Raw genomic sequence first — 24,506 nt, 5'->3', positions numbered from 1 at the left:
AATAAACACAGCAGTTAACATTGAACATTCATTCCAACAAGTAAACAGACTATTCAGTGATCATATTTACAAATGACAAAACAAGTTGTTTTGTTATTTGTTACATAACTTTGAATTTCAGGATTGTTTGTCAAGCCACCTTCTCCTTTGATCAGAGCATTTTATTGCTCATGTGCCTGATCTAGTGGCACTGCTGAGATACTGTGACCTGTTTTCTGGACTACAAATGTACATTCAGAGAACTCCAGAAACACAGCAAGATGAGATTGCTGCAGACCTAATATGTCATGGATGTGAACTGGCAAACACCTGGCATAGTTGGTGTGATCTGTAGAAAATGCCAAAGGTGTCAATCTAACTAGTGACTCAATGTACTGTTTGAAGTCACTCTTCCGAAGTGATTGTATATACTGACAAATATCCATCTCCAACTCCAGCACTAAGTTCCAAAACTGGAACTGTAGACGCTCTGCACACATCTTCTTAAGGGGACGGCTGGTCAAGAATCGATGAAAATTGGGAAAAAATGAAAAACTGGGAAAAAATTCTACATCTGCGTATGGCAACTGACAGTCTGTATCTGGAGTATTTCATCAAAATTCACCTTATTTTCGTAGTTATGGCAAATAAACCCCCTCCTCCCCCCAACTGGACCCCATCTCGGATCTATGATACGTATTGGTCAGTACAATATATATATTATTGCAATAAATAAAAATAATTTGTAATGATTGAGTGCTATTGCTAGTGACTTCTGACAACTCTGTCTCTGTACCAGAGGTTATATATAGACCCCAGCATGGGTAGATGCCTCAGCAAGCAATAAACAATATACAGAGATTGAGTGATACGCTCCACTGCAAGCCACCATCGCTCATCCTTTTGTCATTTGACAAGCTGTTATACTATTTTTGAGATGCCATATCCTCGCAAGCAAACCAAACACCTTCAGGAAGCTAGGAAGAGGCAAGAATTATGAAGTAAGCAAGCAGAAGATAAATGTGCACTGCCATCCATAAGCACAATCTCCCGTCCCGGATATCCCTCCCCTACCACGCCTCCCATGGCTTCCTCCTCCACCACGCGTCCCGTTTCTCCCTCCTCCACTTCTCCAACCTTCTCCACCGCTCCAGCTGTTTCTGAAGGTGACACAGCACAGAAATCGTGATGTATAAATATACAAAAGGAAATATTGAATGTTTCTGCAGATGCAGGAAGATCAAAGACAGTTGATGAGTCTGAGGAAGAAGAAACCCAAAACTGTGAAAAAAACAAAGATAAGTGTAAAAGAATATGCTCCTGGAACATTGAACTGAAAACCTGGCAACAATGAGTAGTGTTGGCAACTATGACACCCTAATGTAATAACCTGCCTAAAATGCAGGTGGGGACCAGGAGCCAGAAGACAGAAGATTATATGACTGGACATCAACATATATGACTGAATATGAATTAACATTCAAGTCTAAAAAACTAAATAAGGAAATGCCATGATATCCCTTATTTATATTAGTATGTAGGGGTTCAAAGTTAGTGAAAACTTTGACGGCCCGTATCTCAAAACCTAAGTTTTATACCTTCAAACTTCTACTCCTCCATAACATCGTAATCAATTTCAATGAAAATTCACACATAATATGTCTAAATCTGCCTGATTGATGAAATAGAACGTTCTTTTTAATATCCGAAGAGTTTAATTTTTGCCAATTTTTTCCCCTATTTGAAGGGGGACGGGGTGGGAAAAAATATAAAAATTAAAATTTCACAAACTAATTACTTAAACTAAAATTTCTCTCTATTAATTTGAAGGTCTGAATGAGGCCCTTCCACCATATTAATTTCATTCATGTAGAGCAATTATTATAGGAGGAGTAGCCATTTCAAAATTATAAATCGTTTTGAAAGGGAGGTGGGGGGGAAATCATGAAAGGGTTGCAGATTAGTTTTTTGGGGTTAGGAAAGATGTATATGGTGTCCCTAACTCCTGGCATAAATTTCTAGACAATAACTCAATTAATAAAGATTTTCATCTTTTGATCAGCCGGTCCCCTTAACCCACTCATGAAAGTCAACAATGTCTTCGTCAAAAGAAATGCTTTGCTTTTAACTTTCATAGGCCTGGCACTGTAGAAGTAGAAAGCAGCTGCAGTGACAGTGTGGACATGACTTGTCCTAGTCAGGTGTGCTGCTTTGAGATGTGAGTCAGCAACACCACCAATTGCAACACCAGCAGCTTATATGACTGTGGCCAATCAACTGTCTATCAGAAGGTCTCCTAGGACCTTGAAGGTCATCTCAGTGTGTATTGCACCCAGCATCAGCACAATATTGCCTTCACTATGACTGTCTGGAAATGCACACCAAATCATTTTGCCAAGGGCAAAGAGAGGCTGGTCCATCACCAACAAAGGAACTTGATCATGTGTGTGCCAGGATACAAACATTATATCTGCAGATTGGCATGGAAGGCTGCCCACAAGACGGCATCTGACTCACTCAGGTCTGGTTTGTCCAGGACCTTTCTCACATTCTCCAACCAAGCACATTGTTTCACAGAAGTACTAGTATTTGATGGCAGTATTGTGGGACATGCAGGTCCATGTACCAATAGGACTACAGGATCCTTCTTTGACAGAACTGGTTGAACATTTGTGAAGCCTGTTAGAACACTGGATATTTGTTTCTCATTGGTCAGCAACCCAGTAATGATGGGATGATCTCTCTTAGTGCCTAACTTGCCTTCTCGTGGATGTTGTGCTAGGGAAATGCTGGTGCCATAGAAAGAATCCATTAAAATGGTAGAACTGGAGTTGTGGTCAATGTTGTCAATAGCAGCTGCTGTGAAAACACCACTGGACTGCTGTGGACACACAAACCCTTGTTCTTTGTACATATGGCAAACACTGTTTGCCACATCTACAGACACAGCAATCTTGGGAATGAAATACAAAGACCCATACTATGAAATGTGTCCACCAGCTGACACTTCCTAGTTTCACTATATGCACTTTTAATGCAAGATAAAGTGAAGCTGGGGTTTCATGACCTCTGTTGTGGCAGACATGCCACATAACGAGAGCAGATAGAGATCTAGATTTCACTGTGTTGAAAGCAACTGAGAGATTGTTAGTGATGCCTGTGAACTGATGCCTCCCAAGCCTATCATTTAGATAAACACCTAAGCAAGATGCTGTAATGATTATCATTTATTTTATATTATTTGTTTATTTGTTTTGTTATCATTATTTGCTTCATTCTCATTTATTAGTTATAAGTCTATCATTTACTATTTGCCTGTTTTTTATTATTTAACTATACCTATGCATTTATGTATTTTATTCATTTACATTATTATAGTTTTTATTCATTTATTTATTATTATTATGATTTTTCTTTTGCATCCAACCTAGATATGGACCAAAGGGTCTCCTGTCGGCATGCTCTGCCTTTGTAATCCTTTGTAAGTGTAGGTCATCATATGCAGCTTCATGAAATTCTTTCATGAGAGGGGCTGCATCGCATAAGTCACACTGAAAAGGCTTCTTTCCAGTGTGAGTCATCATGTAATCTTTGAAAAAACTCTTGCCATGTGATATCACTCTTTTGTGAGAGCTGCATTGCAAAAGTCACACTAGAAAGGCTTCTTTCCTGCATGGGTCTTCATGTGACGTTTGAGATCACTCTTTTGTGAGAAAGCTGCATTACACAGGTCACATTGGAAAGGTTTCTCTCCTGTGTGGGTCATCATGTGGTATTTGAGGTGATTCTTTCGTGAGAAAGCAGAATCACACAGGTTGCACTGGAAAGGTTTTTCTCCTGTGTGGGTCATCACGTGACGTTTGAGGTAACCCTTTTGTGTGAAAGTTAGGTCACACAGCTCACACTGGAAAGGCTTCTTTCCAGTGTGGGTCATCATGTGACATTTGATTTGACTTTTTCGTCTGAAAGCAGAATCACAGAGATCACACTGGAAAGGCTTCTCTCCAGTGTGGGTCATCATGTGATGTTTGATTTCACTCTTTTGTGTAAAAGCAGAATCACAGAGGTCACACTGGAAAGGCTTCTCTCCAGTGTGGGTCATTATGTGAAGTCTGAATTCAGACTTTTGTGTGAAAGCAGAATCACAGAGGTCACACTGGAAAGGCTTCTCTCCAGTGTGGTTCATCATGTGATTTTTGAGTTTATATTTTTCTGAGAAGGCTGCATGGCACATGACACACTGGTGTGGCTTCTCTCCAGTGTGGATCATCATGTGACGTTTGACATCAGACTTTTGTGAGAACGCGGCACTGCAAACGTCACACTGGTACGGCTTCTCTTTAGTGTGGGTCATCATCATGTGACGTTTAATGAGACTCATTTTGGTGAAAGTTGCATTGCACAAGTCACACTGGAAAGGCATCTTTCCTGTGTGGGTCATCATGTGACATTTGAAATCACCCTTTCGTGAGAAAGCAGAATCACACAGGTCACACTGGAAAGGCTTCTCTTTTGTGTGGGTGATCATGTGACTTTTGACAGCACTCTTTCGTGAGAAAGCTGCATTGCATAGGTCGCACTTGAAAGGCTTCTCTCCTGTGTGGATCTTCATGTGACATGTGAGATGACCCTTATGCGAGAAAGCAGAATCACACAGGTCACACTGGAAAAGCTTCTCTCTTGTGTGGGTCATCACGTGACATTTGAGGTCACACTTTTGGGAAGGCTTCTCTCTTATGTGAGTCATCACAAAAATATGTTGATAGTTACCCTCTTCCTGAAAAAAAAAATAATACATGTTGATACAGACATAGAAAAATGCAGTATATTATTAATGGTACTACTCCAATATAGTACTCACTCATACTGTTTTGTTACAGTTTAACATTATTTTGTTGTTCCTTTGCTTAATGCAATGTTCCTTTTGGATGATGCTCAAATATTTGGACTCAATGTTCCTATGTGTACAAACATTTCAGTAATATTAGCAAAACTATAACAATGTTTATGTGTCATATGTGTACTGACTGGTATTACTCATGAGTGTCTCTGGTCCCCTCAACCCCCTATGTATGTTTGTCTGTGTGACTTAATGTAGAATAATAACCTGATGAGGACCACAATGGAAATAAGCGTTCATGCTTTTTGTGTTATCCTCGGCAATTTACATTTATTATTTCGAACTATGTGTTCTTGTCATTATTTGCATTTCATGTACATTGATTTATTGCCAAATAAAGTCTATCTATCTATCTATCCACAATTCCCATCTCACAGCATCTACTCAGTGACACACTCACTCCATCACTCATTTAAACTAACTTACCTGGCAAATTCCACTTCCTCTCTTTTACCGCCTCCACAATATCTTTCACTCTAGTCTACTCTCTCACCCAACTTCCTCTCTTTTAGTCTCTCAGCATTCATCATTGATCTCTCCATTCTCCTCTGTGCATTCCTAAGCTTTGTTTCCATTGATTTCATGAGTTTCTAAGTCTCACACCTGTAGATTATTGCTGGCAGAATGCACTGATTGTAAAATTTATATTTCAAAGGCAGAGAGCCTCTCAGGATTTTATTATACTTACTAAACACTTTCCAACCAATTGTAATATATCTATTTCATTTTTATGATCTTTGGTCACTTTCACCATCTGACTTATATAATTATACTCAACTTCTTTAAGACTCTCACCATCAATTATCTCTACTTTGAACTTTCATGTTAAACATTACTTTGGTTTTACTCTTATTCATTTTTAAACTACTTTAAGACTTTCCTTGTTCAGATCACTCAGCATATATTGCAAGTCTTCTGCTCTTTCTGAGATAATAATAATGTCATCAGCAAATCTTAGGTTGTTCAAATACTTGCCAATAATCTTCAAACCTTTCTCCTCTTAACTCAACCTTCTGAAAATCTCATCTGAGCTGTAAATAATCTGGGTGAAATTGTATCACCTTGGCATACTCCTTTCTCAATCTTGATCTTTATGTAGTCGAATTATAGTGGTATCTTTCACATAAATCTTTTCTAGAACTCTTATGATCTGTTCATTTGCACCCTGCTTGTGTAGAAAGTTTAGTATTGCTATTTGTTCTACCTAGTCAAAGGCCTTCTCATAATCTACAAAAACTAAACAGAGAAGTATATTGTATTCTGTTGTTTTCTTGATTGGTTCATTCATCACCTGCAAATGTTCTAGAGTCAAATATCCACTTCTGAAGTCTGCCTGTTCTCTCAGTTTCCATCTAAAACTTGACTTGGTCTATTTGTAAGGATCTTGGAGAATAGTTTGTATACACCTGATAGTAAGCTAATTGGTCAGTAGTTACTAACATCCTTCTGGTCTCATTTTTTATGATGTAAAATTACTATAGCATTGCACTAGGATTCAGGAACACTTTCTTGAAATAAGTATTGGATTTACAACTGAGCTGACTTAATGTGAACTTTTTTCCCTGTGTCTTTCAAAAGATCTATCAATATACCATCTTCCCCAGGTGCTTTTCCTCGTTTCATATTTTCTAGAGCAAATTCTTTGTAATTTCTGGCACACTACTGATATCTACAGATGAGTTTACTGACTCAACTACGGTCTTCGACAAGTAAACCACTAGGTAAAATTCTCCTACTCTTTTTACCATTCTGTCTCTGCATTTAATAATCTCCCCATTTCTTTCAAATAGATTATTTGCTGTCCTCCTAAAGTCTGTGCTTGGTCCCTTTAATACTTTTACCTTTCCAAATTGTTTCCTCTATTTCATCCATGTTTCTCTTTTCTCTGATCTCTGCCTTTATTTAAGCTTGTTTAGTTCTCTATTTTGTCTCTAATGCTTTTAATCTGCATAGTCCTTCTTTTAATTAGGTAATTTGTAGCTTTGAAGTATTTGTTCTAGTACTTTTTGTACTTCCTACTTTCTCTGCAAATTCCCTAATGAAATTCACTAAATTCAAATTCACACCTTCAATAGTATCCTTGTTAGTTTTTAGAGCTTCATTTTTTTTTAACTAGTTTATTTCTCTCAGCTCTGAAATTGAATTTAGCTGTGCAACTTGCCATTTTATGGTCACTACCTACGTTGACTTTATGACTTCATCTCCTAATATGAAGTCTACTTTGTTCCTTGTTGTTCCATTTGGACTTCTCCAGGTCCATTTACAACCTACACACTTTTGGAAGGTGTTCATTATTCTCATGTTGTAGTTCTCTGCAAAACTAACATCTCACCTCTGTCATTCTCTCACCTACTCCATACTTCCCAATGCACAACTCATCTCCCATCTTCTTCCCCATATTTGCATTAAAGTTGCCTATTACAAATATGTACTTATTTTTTCTTGATCCATTACCTGACTTATATCATCATAGGACTTAATTTCATTGTTGGAACACTGTGAAGTTGGTGCATAAAACTAAACTATTTTTAGTGTATCTTTTACACAGCCTAATCACAATCCAAGCTATCCTGTCTGGTAAACTACTGAATTTGACTGTAACTAGCAACCTCTCTGTTTATCAAGAATCCTACTCCACTAGCTCTTTCTTGTTTCTTACGTCTATAGTAGAACAGGTGGTGACTATCTTGTAACTGTATCATCTTTTCTTCCACTCTTTGGACTTCACCTAGTCCCACAATGTCCCACTTGATGTTGTCTAGTTCTCCCATTAACCACTTCAGTACGATGATGCCTATGTTGGCATCATGAGGTGGGAGTGTGTACGGTACATGAGGATGCCAGAGTCTGCATCTTGATTATATATATTTTTTTGTAATTATACATGAGTTACCCCCAGATTCTGTGAACTGGTTTGATAATATTTTCTGTGTTTATTATTGCTCAGAGTAAAAGAGAATGAGTAATACAGCAGTGACTTAATATTTTTATAATGATTCAAATTACATATGGCAGCCAATGCTATGCGCGAGAATTTGAGTCATACATGCGAGTCATACTGAAATGGATAACTCTCCAGCCTGTGGTCTTCTGAGAGGGTTCTTATGTTTTAAGTATAGATCTTCATTTTCTTCATACTACTTAATGTTCAAGACTTGGATATGCTTGGACAGTGCTTAATTACATTTGGTGGCACACTTGGTGGTGGTGATAGTGACAACTACCTTTGGTGCACACACTCATGTTCTTCCTCATTAGATCACTTAGGTCATCCAAGAATGTGAAAAGGCCATCCATACACCCCAAGAAAGGGTCACAAATTCATTGTTTGACAGAAACCTGATGCAACAGATTGATAGGTAGCCAGCAGCAGGGGCAGCAAGAGCAACATCAGTAGCAGTAGGGCAAAACCATGGTCACCCACCCACCCACCCACTCTGTTACAGTGGTCACTCTTTTCCCCCTAATTTCAGACTCTCAATAATAATCCTGTATGTCCATCAAACTAGATAATGCCATCTTGTCAACATCCTCCAGTATCTATATATTCAACCTTGTGCCAAAGTCCACTCATGGAGAGAGAGAGAGAGAGAGAGAGAGAGAGAGAGAGAGAGAGAGAGAGAGAGAGAGAGAGAGAGAGAGAGAGAGAGAGAGAGAGAGAGAGAGAGAGAGAGAGAGAGAGAGAGAGAGAGAGAGAGGAGAGAGAGAGAGAGAGGGGAGAGAGAGAGGAGAGAGAGAGAGAGAGAGAGAGGAGAGAGAGAGAGAGAGGAGAGAGAGAGAGGAGAGAGAGAGGAGAGAGAGAGAGAGAGAGGAGAGAAAGAGGAGAGAGAGGAGAGAGAGGAGAGAGAGAGAGAGAGAGAGAGAGAGAGAGAGAGAGAGAGAGAGAGAGAGAGAGAGAGAGGAGAGAGGAAGAGAGAGAGAGGAGAGAGAGAGGAGAGAAAGGAGAGAGAAAAGAGAGAGAAAGGAGAGAGAGAGAAAGGAGAGAGAGAAAGGAGAGAGAGAAAGGAGAGAGAGAACATAAGCACATAAGAACATAAGAACATAAGACATAAAGGAGACTGCAAAAGACCATAAGGCTTACACTAGGCAGCTCCGTATCCATCACCACCTGTCGTCCCCATCCATAAAGTTGTCTAATCGTTTTTTAAAACAACTGATAGTTTCAGCGCTTACTACGTGGTTACTAAGTTTATTCCATTCATCGACCACCCTATTTGTAAACCAATTTTTGCCTATTTCCTTCTTAAATCTAAATTTGTCCAGTTTATACCCATTACTGCGAGTCCTGCCCTGTTGTTTTATTATGATGACCTTGTTTGCATCACCCTTGTTATAGCCTTTGATCCACTTGAACACTTCTATTAGATCACCCCGCACTCTGCGTCTTTCCAGAGAGTGTAAGTTTAGGTGCCTAAGCCTCTCTTCGTAAGGCAAATTTCCGAGTCCTTGTATCATTTTGGTCATTCTTCTCTGTACTGATTCTAGTGAATTTATGTCCATTTTGTAGGACGGAGACCAAAACTGTACCGCATAGTCAAGGATGGGTCTAACTATCGCTAGATAGAGTTTAATAATTACCTCTGCACTTCTATTTGTTACCGTCCTAGCAATGAAGCCTAATGCTCTGTTTGCTTTATTTCTGGCGCTAATGCACTGCTTTCTGGTTTTAAGGTCCGGACTCACCAGAACTCCCAAGTCCCTCTCGCACTCAGATTTTTCTAAAAACGTGTCATCTAAGTTGTATCTATTTTCGGGGTTGTGTAGCCCTACGTTTAACACGCTACACTTAGAGATATTGAAGTTCATTTACCATTTCACCGACCATGTTAACAGTTTATTAAGATCATCCTGCAGAATCTGGGCGTCTTCTCCTGACCTAATTAGGCATCCTATTTTAGTGTCGTCCGCAAACTTACTAACATCACTATTTAACCCATCGTCTAAGTCGTTTATATACATAATGAACAATAAGGGACCCAAAACTGAGCCCTGGGGGACCCCGCTAGTAACATTGCCCCACCTAGATTTTATTCCATTTATGGTGACCCGCTGTTTTCTGTTACTAATCCAAGCTCTAATCCATTCTAACACTTTTCCTCCTATGCCATGGGCTTTGATTTTATTTAGTAGTCTCTGGTGTGGCACTTTGTCGAACGCTTTGCTAAAGTCAAGGTAAATAACATCGTAATTTTCATTGTTGTCTGACGCCTTATATACCTTAGTGTAAAAGGATAGAAGATTAGTCACACATGACTTACCTTTGGAGAAACCATGCTGTGAATCACGAATTAAATTATGCCCTTCAATGTGTTCTCTGAGTCTATTTACTCTAAGGGAGAGAGAAAGAGGAGAGAGGGAGAGGGAGAGGGAGAAAGGAGAGAGAAAGGAGAGAGAGAGATAAGAGAAAGAGATAAGAGAAAGAGAGAGAGAGAGAGATAAGAGAGAGATAAGAGAGAGAGAGAGAGAGAGAGAGAGAGAGAGAGAGAGAGAGAGAGAGAGAGAGAGAGAGAGAGAGAGAGAGAGAGAGAGAGAGAGAGATGATTTCTAGTAACCCCACCTACAAATTTAAAGTTAAAGTTAACAAATTCATCACATCTAACAATGCAGTCAAGGGCCATCTGCATATCCCTCTCATCACCAGTGAATTCTCTCCTGGATATATTTATGATAATGTCAAAATACACAAGCACAACTCCCCTCTCCGCCTAATGATCTCACATGTGGATTCACCAATCAGCTTAATATTATCATCACCCCAAACTCCCCAAAGAAATACTCCCACAATTGAAATAATCCTCTACAATGTGTACCATCACCCTGAACTACCTTTACCTAAGATCTTGGAGAATATTATGCAGAACCTACTTCTTGCCTACATGACTCAAATGCCCTTTAGAAACCCAACAGGCCAACTATCCCTGTGAATGGAAGGTGTCGCCATGGGTTCACCCTTACAGTGAACTTTTGCTGACTTCTACATGTGCAACCTAGAGAACACAGTATCACAAGACCCTGACTTAAGACACTTCATCAATTGTAGATATGTCAAAGACTTTTTTACTGAAGTCAGGAGCAAGTCCCACCAGGGGAAATTAAAGCTAGCCATGGAAACAGCCTCTGTATTACATTCCACCTACAAACTTAATACACACAAGATTTCTTTCCTCGATGTCCTCATCCACTATAAAGACAACACATACAAGACCACTGTTTACAAGAAAAAGACCGACAGTGGAAGATGCCCAAATGCAAATGTGAGTGCCTCACAACAGTACAAACTTAGTGTCATTCAGCAATACCTTCCCATGTGCATACAAGGACTGCTCCTCTTGGGAATTTTTCCACAGTGAAGTACCATGAGTCAAACCGATACTTATTAATAATGGCTTTTCCAACTCCATCACTGACAAGGAGACAAGACTTTTCATCACCTGCACCATAACATAACACAGACAAAACAACATACAGTACCTTCCAAACACACATTTTATTACAAAACTCCAATGTTACTACATGCACCAAATCACACAACAAATTGGCCCTCATCATATACAACAAAAATGTAAATTCCCTATCATGCAAAACAACTTAACTCTAGACAACACTCTCCTTAAACAAATTAATGTTCAAACTAATATAACAAACTAATATCAGTTCACTTGCTCCAAAGAAGGTTAGTGTTACTTCCTCCGTGAGCAGGAGACTCACAATGCATGTCTGTGAAGGAAGGATATGCAAATACATGACACAACCACACAATAAAATTTCTATTAGGCAAATTTTAGTTAACAACACTAAACTACTTACCGTAAGTAGTACAGCAATCACAAGAAACTACATATTTTAGAAAAAAAAATCTATGTCTCACAATACACCCCAATCATTAATATACTGACTGATACAACACTTTACAGCTACACAACTAGGCTGCATAACAACAGCAACTATACAGCTTTCTCTATAACCAAAAATCCAGCTAATGCCCACTAATGTGAAGCCCTCACCTCCCAGAAACTGATATCTAGCTTCAACATACCTCTCCAAAATGATACATGGGCTCAGAAATCTACCTTACGAAGAGAGGCTTAGGCACCTTAACTTCACCCTCTGGAAAGATGCAGTCTGTAGGATGATCTAATAGAGGTGTTCAAGTGGATCAAAGGTTTTAACAAGGGTGATGCAAACAAGGTCATCATATTGAGACGACAGGGCAGGACTCGCAGTAATGGATTTAAATTGGACAAATTTAGATTTAAGATGAAAATAGGAAAGACTTGGTTTACTAATAGGGTGGTCAACAAATGGAATAAACTTAGTAACCATCTAGTTAGTGAGAGCTGAAACTATTGGTTGTTCTAAGAAATGGTTAGACAACTTTATGGATGGGGATGACAGATGGTAATGGACATGGAACTGCCTAGTGTAGGCCTTATGGTCTTTTCCAGTCTCCTTCATTCTTACTTATATTATGTTCTTATGAACTAATATATGGAGTTGTTGGAAGGTTTGGAGTGCCAGGTAAAAATCATGGTGGAGAGTTAATGGTGGATATGGTTTTAGAAAAAGAGTTGATGATAGCTAACACAGTGTATAGGAAGAAAGTCTAGCATAAGTACACATGGGAGAGGGTGGTGGATGGAATGGTGGTTAATAAAGCATTAATGGAATGTGTAGTGTTGTACAGGAAAAGAATAGGAAGAATTTTGGATGTCCATGTTCTTAGGGGAGAGAGTGGGGGAATATCAGATAATTTTTTGGAATGTAAGTTGAGAATGGAGGATAGGTGGAGAAAGAGGAAAAGAGTGGAAGGTGCTTAGAACAAACTGTTTAAAACTGAGAAGAAAAAGGAGCAGGAGTACAATGAAAGGCTGAGAGGAGTGTGGAAGGATAGAGTAGAAGTAGGAGTGGAAGAAGGATTGGGGTGTTTCAAAGAGGAAATGACAAGGTGTGCAAAAATGGTATGTGGAACAAGGAGGATGGGAGGGAATAGAAGGAAGGGTAGTGAGTGGTGTGATAATGAAGTGAAAAGGTATAGAGGAGAAGAGGCAAGCATCCACAGACTGGTTGCAAAGTGGGACAAGAGAAAAATATGAGATGTATAAAGAAAAATGATAAGCAAAACATGAGATAGAGGAGGCAAAAAGGAGAGCAGATGTAAAATGGGAGAGGAGTACGACAGCAAATTTTGAAAGCAATAAAAAGATGTTTTGGAAGGAAATTAAGAGAGGAAGGGGAGGAGAGTCAAGTAGAGAAAGAAAGCTAAAAGGCAAAGATGGACAGATATTGACAGAGGAGGCAGTAAGGGGAAGATAGGCAAAGTATTTCAGAGTTGTGGAGGAAGATAGGGAGGGATTGGTGGTAGCTGTGGGAGGCACTAAGAAAATTATGCCGATGGGAGAGGAAAATGGAGGAGCTTTAAGATTTGTTTAAACACCCAAGCATTGAAGCTTTAAGATTCGTTTAGATAAACACCTAAGATGCTGTAAAACACCACAGCAAGATGCTGTAATGCCTGCCATTTATTTTATATTATTTATCAGTTTGTTGTTATTTGTCTGTTTATGGGGGAATATCAGATCATTTTTTGGTGGAAGGTAAGTTGAGAGTGGAGGATAGATGGAGAAAGAGGAAAAGGACAAAAGGGAGTACAAGAAGAAGAGGAGTGAAGGATAGAGTACAGCTAGGAGTGGAGGAGGAATGGGGATGGTTCATGGAGGGAGTCACAAAGTGTGCAAAGATAGTGTGTGGAACAAGAAGGATGGGAAGAAATAGAAGGAAGGGTGGTGAATGGTGGGATGAGGAAACAAAGAAGGTTATAGAAGAGAAGAAGCGAGCTTTCACAGATTGGTTACAAAATAGGACGAGGAAGTCATACGAGAGGTGAAAAGAAAAGAGAAGTAAAGTACAAAGTAAAGGAGGCAAAGAGGAGAGCAGATGTGAAATGGGGTAAGAGTATGACAGAAAATGTTGAAAGTAATAAAAAGATGTTTTGGAAGAGTGGAAGAGGAGGCAAATCAAGTAGAGAAGAAAAAGTAAAAGATGCAGATGGAGAGATGATAATGGAAGAGAAGGTAGTAAGGGGAAGATGGGCAGATTATTTTAGGGAGTTGCTAAATGTGAAGGAGGATAGGGAGGGAAGTTCTGCAGATATATGGAGCAGTGCTACGAAAATGACAGTGATGAGTGAGGAAAATGGAGGAGAAATAAGGAAGTGAAGGCAGTTGTTAAGATGATGAGAGCAGGTAAGGACTGGAGGAGTGCCTGTATAGTTCCACTTTACAAGGGAAAAGGGGACAAGTGCAAGTCTAGTAGTTTCAGAGGGATTAGCTTGTTAGGTGTAGTTGGGAAGTCTTATGGGAGGATCTTGATTGAGAGGATTAGGAGAGGAACAGAGGGAGTAATTGGTGAGGAGCAGTGTGGATTTAGGACAGGTAGAGGTTGTGTAGATCAGATTTTTGTGGTAAGACAGATATGTGAGAAAGCTATAGGAAAAGGTAAAGATGTCTTTTGGGCTTTTATGGATCTGGAAAAGGCTTATGACAAGGTAGACAGGAAGGCACTGTGGGAGGTTTTGCAGATATATGGGATAGGAGGAAAGCTTCTAGGAGCTGTCAAGAGTTTTTACGAGAGTAGTAGAGCATGTGTCAGGATTAGAAATGGAGTGAGTGGTTCGAGGTAAAGGTGGGACTTCGTCAGGGATGTGTTATGTCGCCCTGGCTGTTCAACTTATACATGGATGGGGTGGTGCGAGAGGTAAATGCAAGGGTGGTGGGTCAGGGATTGGAGATGTTTAAAGAAAATGGAGAAAAGTGGGAGGTGAGCCAGCTGTTGTTTGCGGATGACACTGCGCTTGTAGCAGGATCAGAGGAGGGATTGAGGAAGTTGGTGACAGAGTTTGGGAGAGTGTGTGAAAGAAGAAAGTTGAAGATAAATGTGGGTAAAAGTAAGGTGATGAGATGTACAAGGGGTGAAAGTGGCAGTAGACTGGAAGTGAGCATTAAGAGAGAGTGACTTGGGTGCAAATGTGGCAGGAAAGGGTGGAGTGGAGGTAGAATGTAGATTGAGAGAAGTGAGTAAATGCCTTGGTGGATTAAAAAGTGTAATGAGGAATAGACATTTGGGAATGGAGGCTAAGAGGAGACTGTATGAAGGAGTGATTGTGCCAACAGCACTGATGGGGCAGAAACATGGAACATAAGAGAGGAAGAGAGAAGGAGTTGGAATGTGTTTGAGATGAGGTGTCTGAGAAGTATGATGGGGGTTACCAGGCTGGATAGAGAGAGAAATGAGAGAGTTGGGAGATAGGGTTGGTGAAAGAGTATTAAGATGGTTTGGACACATGGAAAGAATGAGTGAAGGAAGATTAGTAAGAGGTATGGAAGGCAGATGTGGAGGGAGTGAACATGAGGGGGCATCCTGAGATGAGATGGATGGATGGGGTGAAGGGGGCTTTGGGGAAGAGGGGAATGTCTGTTGAGGAAGGACAGGAGAGGAGAGAAGACAGGGGTGAATGGAGAATGGTTGTATATGGATGATGTTGTGATGCATGAGGTGGAATGGGTAGGGGGATGGGGGGTGAGGTAGTATGTGTGAGCAAAAATTGACACAGCCCGAAAGGATTTCTCCCTGTTTTCTCCTTTTCTGCAGGGGGGGACAGAGAGGGGAGGGTCACCGATTTAATGAAGCGGCCTTGCTGTGGATGTGCTGTATCTTGCGACACTGCCTCTGACCCAGGGCAGTGGACAAGGTGCAGGGATGACCCGTCATCCAGGAGGTGCCAAGATAAGAGGGAGGGTGGAGTGGAGTGTATTTAGGGATGGAATGGGTGGGAATGGTTTTTATGCCTTTTTCTTTTTGGCTACCTCCCTTGTAAGTGGGAAAATGCCTTGGTATATGTATGTATTATTTCCTTATCATTTATTATCAGTTAATTTATTATAATTTACTATTATCTGTTTATTATTTAACTTTACCTATTTATTTATTTACTTATTCTATTTATTATTCATTATAATTTTTTTTTTCTTCATCCAACCTAGTTATGGACCAATAGGTCTTCTGTCGGCATGCTCCTTTGTAATAAGAAAAGATAAGGTGCAAGTAGCTCTGAAAATTATGAGAGCAGGTAAGGCATCTAAGTTAGATGAGTGGCATGTGGAGTGTGAAAAAGGGAGGTACAATAATAGTGGACTGGCTAGTGAGGTTGTTTAATGTGTCTAAGGGAGGGTAGAGTGCTGGAGGACTGGAGGAATACCTATATTGTTCCACTTTACAAGGGAAAATGGTGAGTATAGTAGTTTCAGAGGGATAAGTTTATTAAGCGTAGTTGGGAAGAGTTATGTGAAGGTTTTGAGAGGATAAGGAGAGGAACAAAGGGAGTAATTGGTGAGAAGCAGTGTGGGTTTAGGAAATGTAGGAATTGTGTATATCAGATTTTTGTGGTAAGGCAGATATGTGAGAAAGCTTTAGGAAAAGATAAGGATTATTTTTTTCCTTTATGGATTAGGAAAAGGCTTATGACTGGGTAAACAGGAAAGCAATGTGGGGAGTTTTGCAGATATATGGAGCAGTCAAGTTTTAATGAGAGTTATAAAGTCTGTGTTAGAATTAGAAATGGAGAGAATGAGTGCTTTGAGGTAAAGGTGGGACTGCATCAGGGATCTGTTGTGTCACCATGGCTGTTCAATGTGTACATGGATGATGTGGTGCAGGGGGTAAATGTAAGGGTAATGGGCAGGGGAAAAAAAGTGGGAGGTGAGCCAGTTGTTGTTTGCTGATGACACTGCACTTTTGGCAGGTTCAGAAGGGGGATTAAGGGAGTTAATGATGGAGTTAGGGAAGGTACACAATAGTAAATTACATTCATATGGGATCATAGTTTTATCTATATACCAAGGGCCAACTAACACCCACCACCCTTTCTTCCCTCTCATCTTAGCTTCTCACAGATATCAGGTCATCCATGTATCCTGCCCACTATCCTGGGTCAGAAGCAATGTAGCAAGACACAATACATCCACAACATGGGTCCTTCACCACTGGCAATCCTTCTCCTTTCCCTCTTGCAGTGACATCATAGTTAATATCCATGATTGGGTCAAAGAAAAGAAAAGTAAAACATAAAATAAAAGAGGCACAGAGGAGAGCAGATGAGAAATGGGGTAAGAGTATGACAGAAAATTTTGAAAGTAATAAAAAGATGTTTTGAAAAGAAATTAAGAGAGGATTGATTGATTAAAGGTTATCTGGCGTCGTAACTGCTAAGGTCATAGACGCCGAATTGTTAAATTCTGATTCAATTTTGGGTATAGATAATAATAATAATAGTGATTTACTAAATATAGATGAATGTAAAACATGTACATGTGTTTATCATTATTTGCTTGATTCTCATTTATTAGTTATATGTCAATTTATTATTTACTATTTACTTGTTTTTTATTACTTAACTATACCTATGCATTTATGTATTATATTTATTATTTATATTATTATAGTTTTTATTTATTCATGTATCTATTATCATTATGATTTTTTTTTTTTTTTGCATCCGATCTAGATATGGACCAAAAGGTCTCTTGTTGGCATACTCCACCTTTGTAATCCTTTGTAAGTGTAGGTCCTCATATGCAGCTTCATGAAATTCTTTCATGAGAGGGGCTGCATCGCATAAGTCACACTGAAAGGGCTTCTTTCCGGTGTGAGTCATCATGTAATCTTTAAGAAAACTCTTGTAAACTGCATTACACAGGTCACATTGCCATGTGATATCACTCTTTTGTGAGAGCTGCATTGCAAAAGTCACATTAGAAAGGCTTCTTTCCTGCATGGGTCTTCATGTGACGTTTGAGATCACTCTTTTGTGAGAAAGCTGCATTACACAGGTCACATTGGAAAGGTTTCTCTCCTGTGTGGGTCATCATGTGGTATTTGAGGTGATTATTTCGTGAGAAAGCAGAATCGCACAGGTTGCACTGGAAAGGTTTTTCTCCTGTGTGGGTCATCACGTGACGTTTGAGGTAACTCTTTTCTGTGAAAGTTTGATCACACACCTCACACTGAAAAGGTTTCTTTCCAGTGTGGGTCATCATGTGACGTTTGACTTGACTTTTTTGTATGAAAGCAGAATCACAGAGGTCACACTGGAAAGGCTTCTCTCCAGTGTGGGTCATTATGTGACGTTTTAAATCAATCTTTCGTGCAAAAGCAGAATCACAGAGGTCACACTGGAAAGGCTTCTCTCCAGTGTGGGTCATCATGTGACGTTTGTGTTGATATTTTTCTGAGAAAGCTGCATGACACAGGACACATTGGAAAGGCTTCTCTCCAGTGTGAGTCATCATGTGACGTTTGATCCCACACTTTTGTGAGAACGCTGCACTGCAAAGGTCACACTGGTAGGGCTTCTCTTTAGTGTGGGTCATCATCATGTGACGTTTAATGAGACTCAATTTTGGGAAAGTTGCATTGCACAAGTCACACTGGAAAGGCATCTTTCCTGTGTGGGTCATCATGTGACATTTGAAATCACCCTTTCGCGAGAAAGCAGAATCACACAGGTCACACTGGAAAGGCTTCTCTTTTGTGTGGGTGATCATGTGACTTTTGACAGCACTCTTTTGTGCGAAAGCTGCATTGCATAGGTCACATTGGAAAGGCTTCTCTCCTGTGTGGATCATCATGTGACATTTGAGTCGGCTCTTATACGAGAAAGCAGAATCACACAGGTCACACTGGAAGAGCTTCTCTCCTGTGTGGGTCATCACATGACATTTGAGGTCACACTTGCTTGAGAAAGCTGCATTGCATAGGTCACACTTTTGGAAAGGCTTCTCTCCTATGTGGGTCATCACGTGATATTTAAGATGATTCATGAGATAGCTGTGCCACAGATGTCATACCAGTTCCTTTTCATTATATGACAAACATATGGAATCTATGGATAGCTTTTCCAAAGAAATGTTGATAGTCACAATCTTCCTGAAAAAACAACAACATAATTATAGGATTGACATCTATCCCTTTGAGATTTTGCAATAATAGGATTGTGGATAATTCATACACAAACCAGCTCATACTTGGACAGCACCCTTTGTACAATCAATTAAATCATCAATCTTGACTCCACTGCTGAACAAAGGCATTTTTCACAGCATTCCATAATTCACACAACTGTGCCAACTTCCCAATGCACAACTCATCTCCCATCTTCTTCCCCATTTTAGCATTAAAATCACCCATTACCAACATGTTCTTACTTTTTCTTGATTTATTACCTGACTTAAATCATCATAAGACTTTTTCATCATCTGAACTGGGAAGTTGGTGCATAAACCTGAACTAATTTTAGATTGTACCTTTTACACAGCCTAATCACAATCTAAGCTACCTGTCTGATAAACTACTGAACTTAACTACATTACCACCAACCTCTTGGTTTTTCAAGAATCCTACTCCACTAGCTCTTCCTTTTTCCTTACTTCTATAGTATAACAGGTGACTATCTTGGAACTACGATGTGTGCTTTTTAAGTAATTACCATTTTAAAGTAAAAATGAAATAAGTAGGCCTTTCGTAACAATTTTATTTTTACATGAAAGCCTGTACTGTAGTCTACTTTTCAACATAATTACGGAATTATCTGACCGTGTTTAAGTTTGTTTGTATTTGAAATGCCTCCTTTGATTGAGAATGCTGCCAACTGTGAAATACATGCTGTGATTCGTTTTCTTACTGCTAAAGGTGTGAAAGCAGCTGAAATTCATTGTCAGATCAGTGAAGTGTATGGAGAAGACATTATGGGTGATGGGATGGTGCGGAAATGGGCGAAAGCTTTTAAAGATGGCTGTACAAATGTGCATGATGAGGAATGAAGTGGACGACCTTCACTCATTACTGATGGTTTGGTGCACATTTGTACGGCCATCTTTAAAAGCTCTCACTCATTTTTGCACCATCCCATCACTCATTTCATTTCAGTCAGCAGCATTCTCAATTGGAAAAGGCATTTTAAATACTCACAAACAAACATAAACACAGTCAGATGATTCTGTAATTATGTTGAAAAGTAGATTACAGTACAGGCTTTCATGTAAAAATATTGTGACGAAAAGTCTACTTATTTCATTTTTATTTCAAAACAGTACTTACTTCAAAAATATGCCTCGTATATCGGCTTTTCTTTCATGTTTCAGACTTTGTCCAGTCCTACAATGTCTCACCTGATGTTGTATAGTTCTTCCATTAAACTCTCCAGCCTGTGGTCTTCTGAGAGAGTTCTTATGTTTTAAAGGTCAGATATCAACAGATATACCATTCACTAAAAATCATCGAAAAAGTACTTTTTAAAAGCATACAAATAAAGTTTTTACCTATTACAGAAGAATTTATTCAGAAAATTCACTTTTAATTGCGCCTCGCATACCACTTTTCCGAAGTCTAGATATTCAGAATAACAATATTGTTTGTTTGGCAACTGTGACGTCATGAACGCGGAATTCCCCGAACCTTTCTCGAAGCGCACGGGCGGAATGTTTCGAATAGCAGACGATGCAATGAAATGAAGACAAAACTGTTTTTTGCCAAATTTGATAAGATGTAGATGGTGGAATTATATAGAATACTGTCAGTATGTTTTTTTTATGTACATTAAAATGAAAAAAAAAAAAGTTATCTAAGTCTAGATATCTGACCTATAACGTACATATAACACGACTTCCATAACTTTTTGTATTTACAGTATGCAAAGAAGAGCAACTCACTTACCTTATGTAGACAAATTGAATAAACTAAATATATACCCCTTAGGGTATAAAAGATTGCATGGCAATTTTATCGTTTTCAAAATACTTAAAGGGATACATAATCTCAGCTTTGAAAATTTTTTGTATTAGAAAATAACAGAACAAGAGGCCTAATGGCAACAAAATTAAGAAGTCTAGAGCAAGGTTTGAAATAAAGCAACATTTCTTAGTAACAGAGTGGTAAACTGGTGGAATAAATTACCTGAGAGTATGTATGGTCTCATCACATTGTATAGTTTCAAAAATAATCTCAACAAGCATGACAAATAATATAGACATCTTTTTATAGTTTTAATCTTAATTTCACATTCTAAGACTTGGCACAATGTGGCAATGAGTTATCGACTATTTTGACAACTAGCTATGATGGCCATGCATTTTTATATTCACAAATAACTTCTTATTTTAGCTAGACATCTCAAAATTGCTCAGACCGAGCATATGGCTTGTATAGTTCAATCAGATCTTGAACTGAAGAATGTTCTTATGTACGATATATTGCATTCTATTTTTTCGTTAGAAATATGCTGAAAATCATGCAATAGCTACATGCATAATCATACTACCATGACCAGAATAACTCAAATTTTGATTTAGTTTTTTCACCTGGGGTCACGAGATTTGGGAGGGGGGAATGACCCAGCTGGCCATAGCAGTCATATTCTAATATAATTCCATAACATTCCACATTTGGGCTCACAAGACCCAAATTTAAACATGACCTACTCTCTGAAGGTTTATTCATTTCATCTCACTCAAATATGTGATGCAAGTCACATTAAGATGTACTGGCAAGTGGTGTACCTGTGTTATCATTTAGTAAAACGTAATATATAGAAGTGATCGGTAAAATTTTATTTTCGACCATTGTTGGAATATAGCAATACAAAATTAAATAGTAATTTTGTAAATTAAAATGTATGAACGTAATATGCAATTTTGTGTGCGGAAATGAAAACAAAAAAGTTGCTAAAACAGATTTCTTATTAAGTAACGAAGTCGTGTACTACGAATGGTACGCCATGTTTGTTATGGTAGATTCCGACGTCGGAGAAATGAAAGGACGATAAATTTGTCTAAGCTAAGGTAAAGTAAAGTAAACTAAACTAACCTAACCTAACCTAACCGGTAAAATTTTACTTTTGACCATTGGAGGAATATAGCCATACAAAAGCTAAGAGAGTGGCTGAAAAGCCCGCCAACGTCTCTCACGACGACGACGACGACGACCAGCTGGATGATATCTAATTTGCAGGTAATGATTTATTAAACACAGGTTAGGTGGTTAGGTTAGTTTAGTTTAGTTTAGACAAATTTATCATCCATTCATTTCTCCGACATCGGCATCTACTATAACAAACATGGCGTACCATTCGTCGTACACGACTTTGTTACTTAAGAAATCTGTTTTAGCAACTTTTTTATTTTCATTTCCGCACACAAAATTGCATATATCGTTCATTCATTTTAATTTACAAAATTACTATTTATTTTTGTATTGCTATATTCCTACAATGGTCAAAAGTAAAATTTTACCAAGTGATCTATGTACTATCCACATATTTTTCTTGTCATATTTAGCAACACCTCTTCCACCTTCATTCTTTTTTTTTTTCGTGGTTTCGCAAGGCTGGCATCCACTTGCATCTTGACCTTGCAGGTGGTCTGGAACAGTTCATACATGAACACAGAAGGAAATCATCCTGTGGATAAGAAATAACAAGCATTTCCATCTTGGCATGCTTGGCTGACCCTGCCTGGGTGTTGGTGATGGTGACAACTACCTTTGGTGCACACACTCATGTTCTTCCTCATTGGATCACTTAGGTCATCCAAGAATGTGAGAAGGCCATCCATACACCCCAAGAAAGGGTCACAGTCACAGTCATTGTTTGACAGAAACCTGATGCAACAGATTGATAGGTGGCCAGCAGCAGGGGCAGCAAGAGCAACATCAGTAGCAGTAGGGCAAAACCATGGTCACCCACCCATCCACCCACTCTGTTACAGTGGTCACTCTTTTCCCCCTAATTTTAGACCCTCAATAATAAATCCTGTCTGTCCATCAAACTAGATAATCATACCTTTTGGATGGTGCTCAAATTTTTGGACTCAATGTTCCTATGTGTACAAACATTTCAGTAATAATAGCAAAACTATAACAATGTTTATGTGTCATATGTGTACTGACTGGTATTACTCATGAGTGTCTCTGGTCCCCTCAACCCCCTACGTATTGTCGGAGTGACTTAGTGTAGAATAATAACCTGATGAGGACCACAATGGAAATAAGCGTACATACTACATGCTTTTTGTGTTTTCCTCGGCAATTTACATTTATTATTTCGAACTATGTGTTCTTGTCATTATTTGCACTTCATGTACATTGATTCATTGCCAAATAAAGTCTATCTATCTAATAAGCTAGGTTACTATTATTTGATCGCAGTCAATTTAAGTCGGAGACATACCTGGTACTCCTGGTTAGTGTAAATGTACATCCGGAGCTATAGTCTTTATATCGACAACTTATATATTTTTGATATCTTACTGTAGAGCTTTCCTCGTGTATTTTCTTTTCTCCTCTATTTTATGCAATAAAACTTGGTGTTCTACGAGTTGTTTTTCTTGATAAGCGAATAGGGACTCTTTCATCGTTTTGTTATTATTTTGACGGTATGGTCGTAGGCAAGTTCGGTACGTGATGCGCAACTTCTGGTTGCATGTTACCTTACCTTACCGGCGTGCCATATCCTCTTGGACTTCGGCAACTATGGAGCGCCACCGTTCACGGTCCCTAGTTACTTGTAACATCTGTGCTGGTTTGAGATGTTTTCCCGTCACCCCCACCAGCCCGTCCATATACTTCTCCCTCTGCTTTCCTCTTGCTCTCCTTCCCTCCACCATTCCCGTCATCACCACCTCTTCCAATCCTTCCCTCCTCATTATATGTCCTAAGAATCGCAACTGTCTTTTCTTTATTGTTGTCATCAATTCCCTATCTGTCTCCATTTCTCTCAATACTTCTTCATTTGTTTTCTTCGCTGTCCATGGTACTCTTAATACTCGTCTCCATATCCACATTTCTGCTGCTTCTAAGTTTCCTGCAATTTTTTGCTGATTGTCCACGCTTCTGAACCATATAATAGTGTTGACCATATAAATGTTTTAACTGTTCTCATCTGTAGACATTTTATTGTTTGTTAAAACCCCTTTCATTTTCTGAAACGTGCTTTTAGCTATCGCTATCCTTGATTTCATTTCTTTTTCACATCTACAATCTTCTGTCAATACGCTTCCCAGGTACGAAAATTTGGTTACTTGTTCTATTCTTCTCCCTGCTATTTGTACTTGCACTCTTGGTGGATCTGTTGTACTGGCCACTAGTATTTTAGTTTTCTCCATGTTTACATTTAAACCTTTCTCCTCACTAGCTCTTACGGTTACATTCAATAGATGTTGCAGTTTTTCTTCTGAGTCAGCCACCAATACCATGTCATCAGCATATCTGATATGATTTATATCAAATCCTCCAATTTTAATCCCTTCCATTCCCTCTAATTCCCTAAGGATCATCTCCCCATATAAATTAAATAAATCTGGAGACATAACACAGCCTTGACGCACTCCCCTCTTTGTAGCTTGAAATTCTGTTCTTCCTCCCCGTACTCTCACTGCTGCTCTTTGCTTCCAATACAAATTTCTGATGATACTCATGTCTTTGCTATTTATATCCACTCTTTCCAAAATATTGATCAAATCCTCATGTCTTACCCTATCAAACGCCTTCTCGTAGTCAATAAAGCAAAGATATACATTTTGTT

The 24,506-nt window shown here is 39.0% G+C and overlaps 2 protein-coding genes across 5 annotated transcripts; both read right to left on the bottom strand.

Moving 5' to 3' along the window:
- Positions 1-3,631: 3,631 nt before the first annotated feature.
- LOC143041403 (uncharacterized) lies at positions 3,632-23,562 on the bottom strand. Of its 4 annotated transcripts, none has more exons than XM_076213233.1 (2): positions 23,418-23,562; positions 3,632-4,756 (listed from the first exon to the last, which is right to left on the bottom strand). In XM_076213233.1, the coding sequence occupies exon 2, from the start codon at positions 4,724-4,726 to the stop codon at positions 3,632-3,634; it is 1,095 nt and encodes a 364-aa protein (XP_076069348.1). In that variant the 5' UTR covers positions 4,727-4,756; positions 23,418-23,562. The 4 variants fall into 4 exon arrangements, with proteins under 4 accessions (XP_076069348.1, XP_076069347.1, XP_076069346.1 ...); XM_076213232.1 differs by lacking the exon at positions 23,418-23,562 and adding an exon at positions 23,154-23,365; XM_076213231.1 differs by lacking the exon at positions 23,418-23,562 and adding an exon at positions 17,475-17,680.
- On the bottom strand, positions 17,671-23,360 carry LOC143041404 (uncharacterized). The gene is made up of 2 exons (XM_076213235.1): positions 23,234-23,360; positions 17,671-18,859 (listed from the first exon to the last, which is right to left on the bottom strand). Exon 2 carries the CDS (start codon positions 18,751-18,753, stop codon positions 17,686-17,688), a length of 1,068 nt encoding a protein of 355 aa, XP_076069350.1. The 5' UTR covers positions 18,754-18,859; positions 23,234-23,360; the 3' UTR covers positions 17,671-17,685.
- Positions 23,563-24,506: the final 944 nt, after the last annotated feature.

This window comes from Oratosquilla oratoria, chromosome 31 (genome assembly GCF_046742065.1).
Source record: "Oratosquilla oratoria isolate Oo_2021 chromosome 31, ASM4674206v1, whole genome shotgun sequence".
NCBI lineage: Eukaryota > Metazoa > Arthropoda > Malacostraca > Stomatopoda > Squillidae > Oratosquilla > Oratosquilla oratoria.
This window is presented reverse-complemented; position numbering and strand designations above follow the sequence as displayed.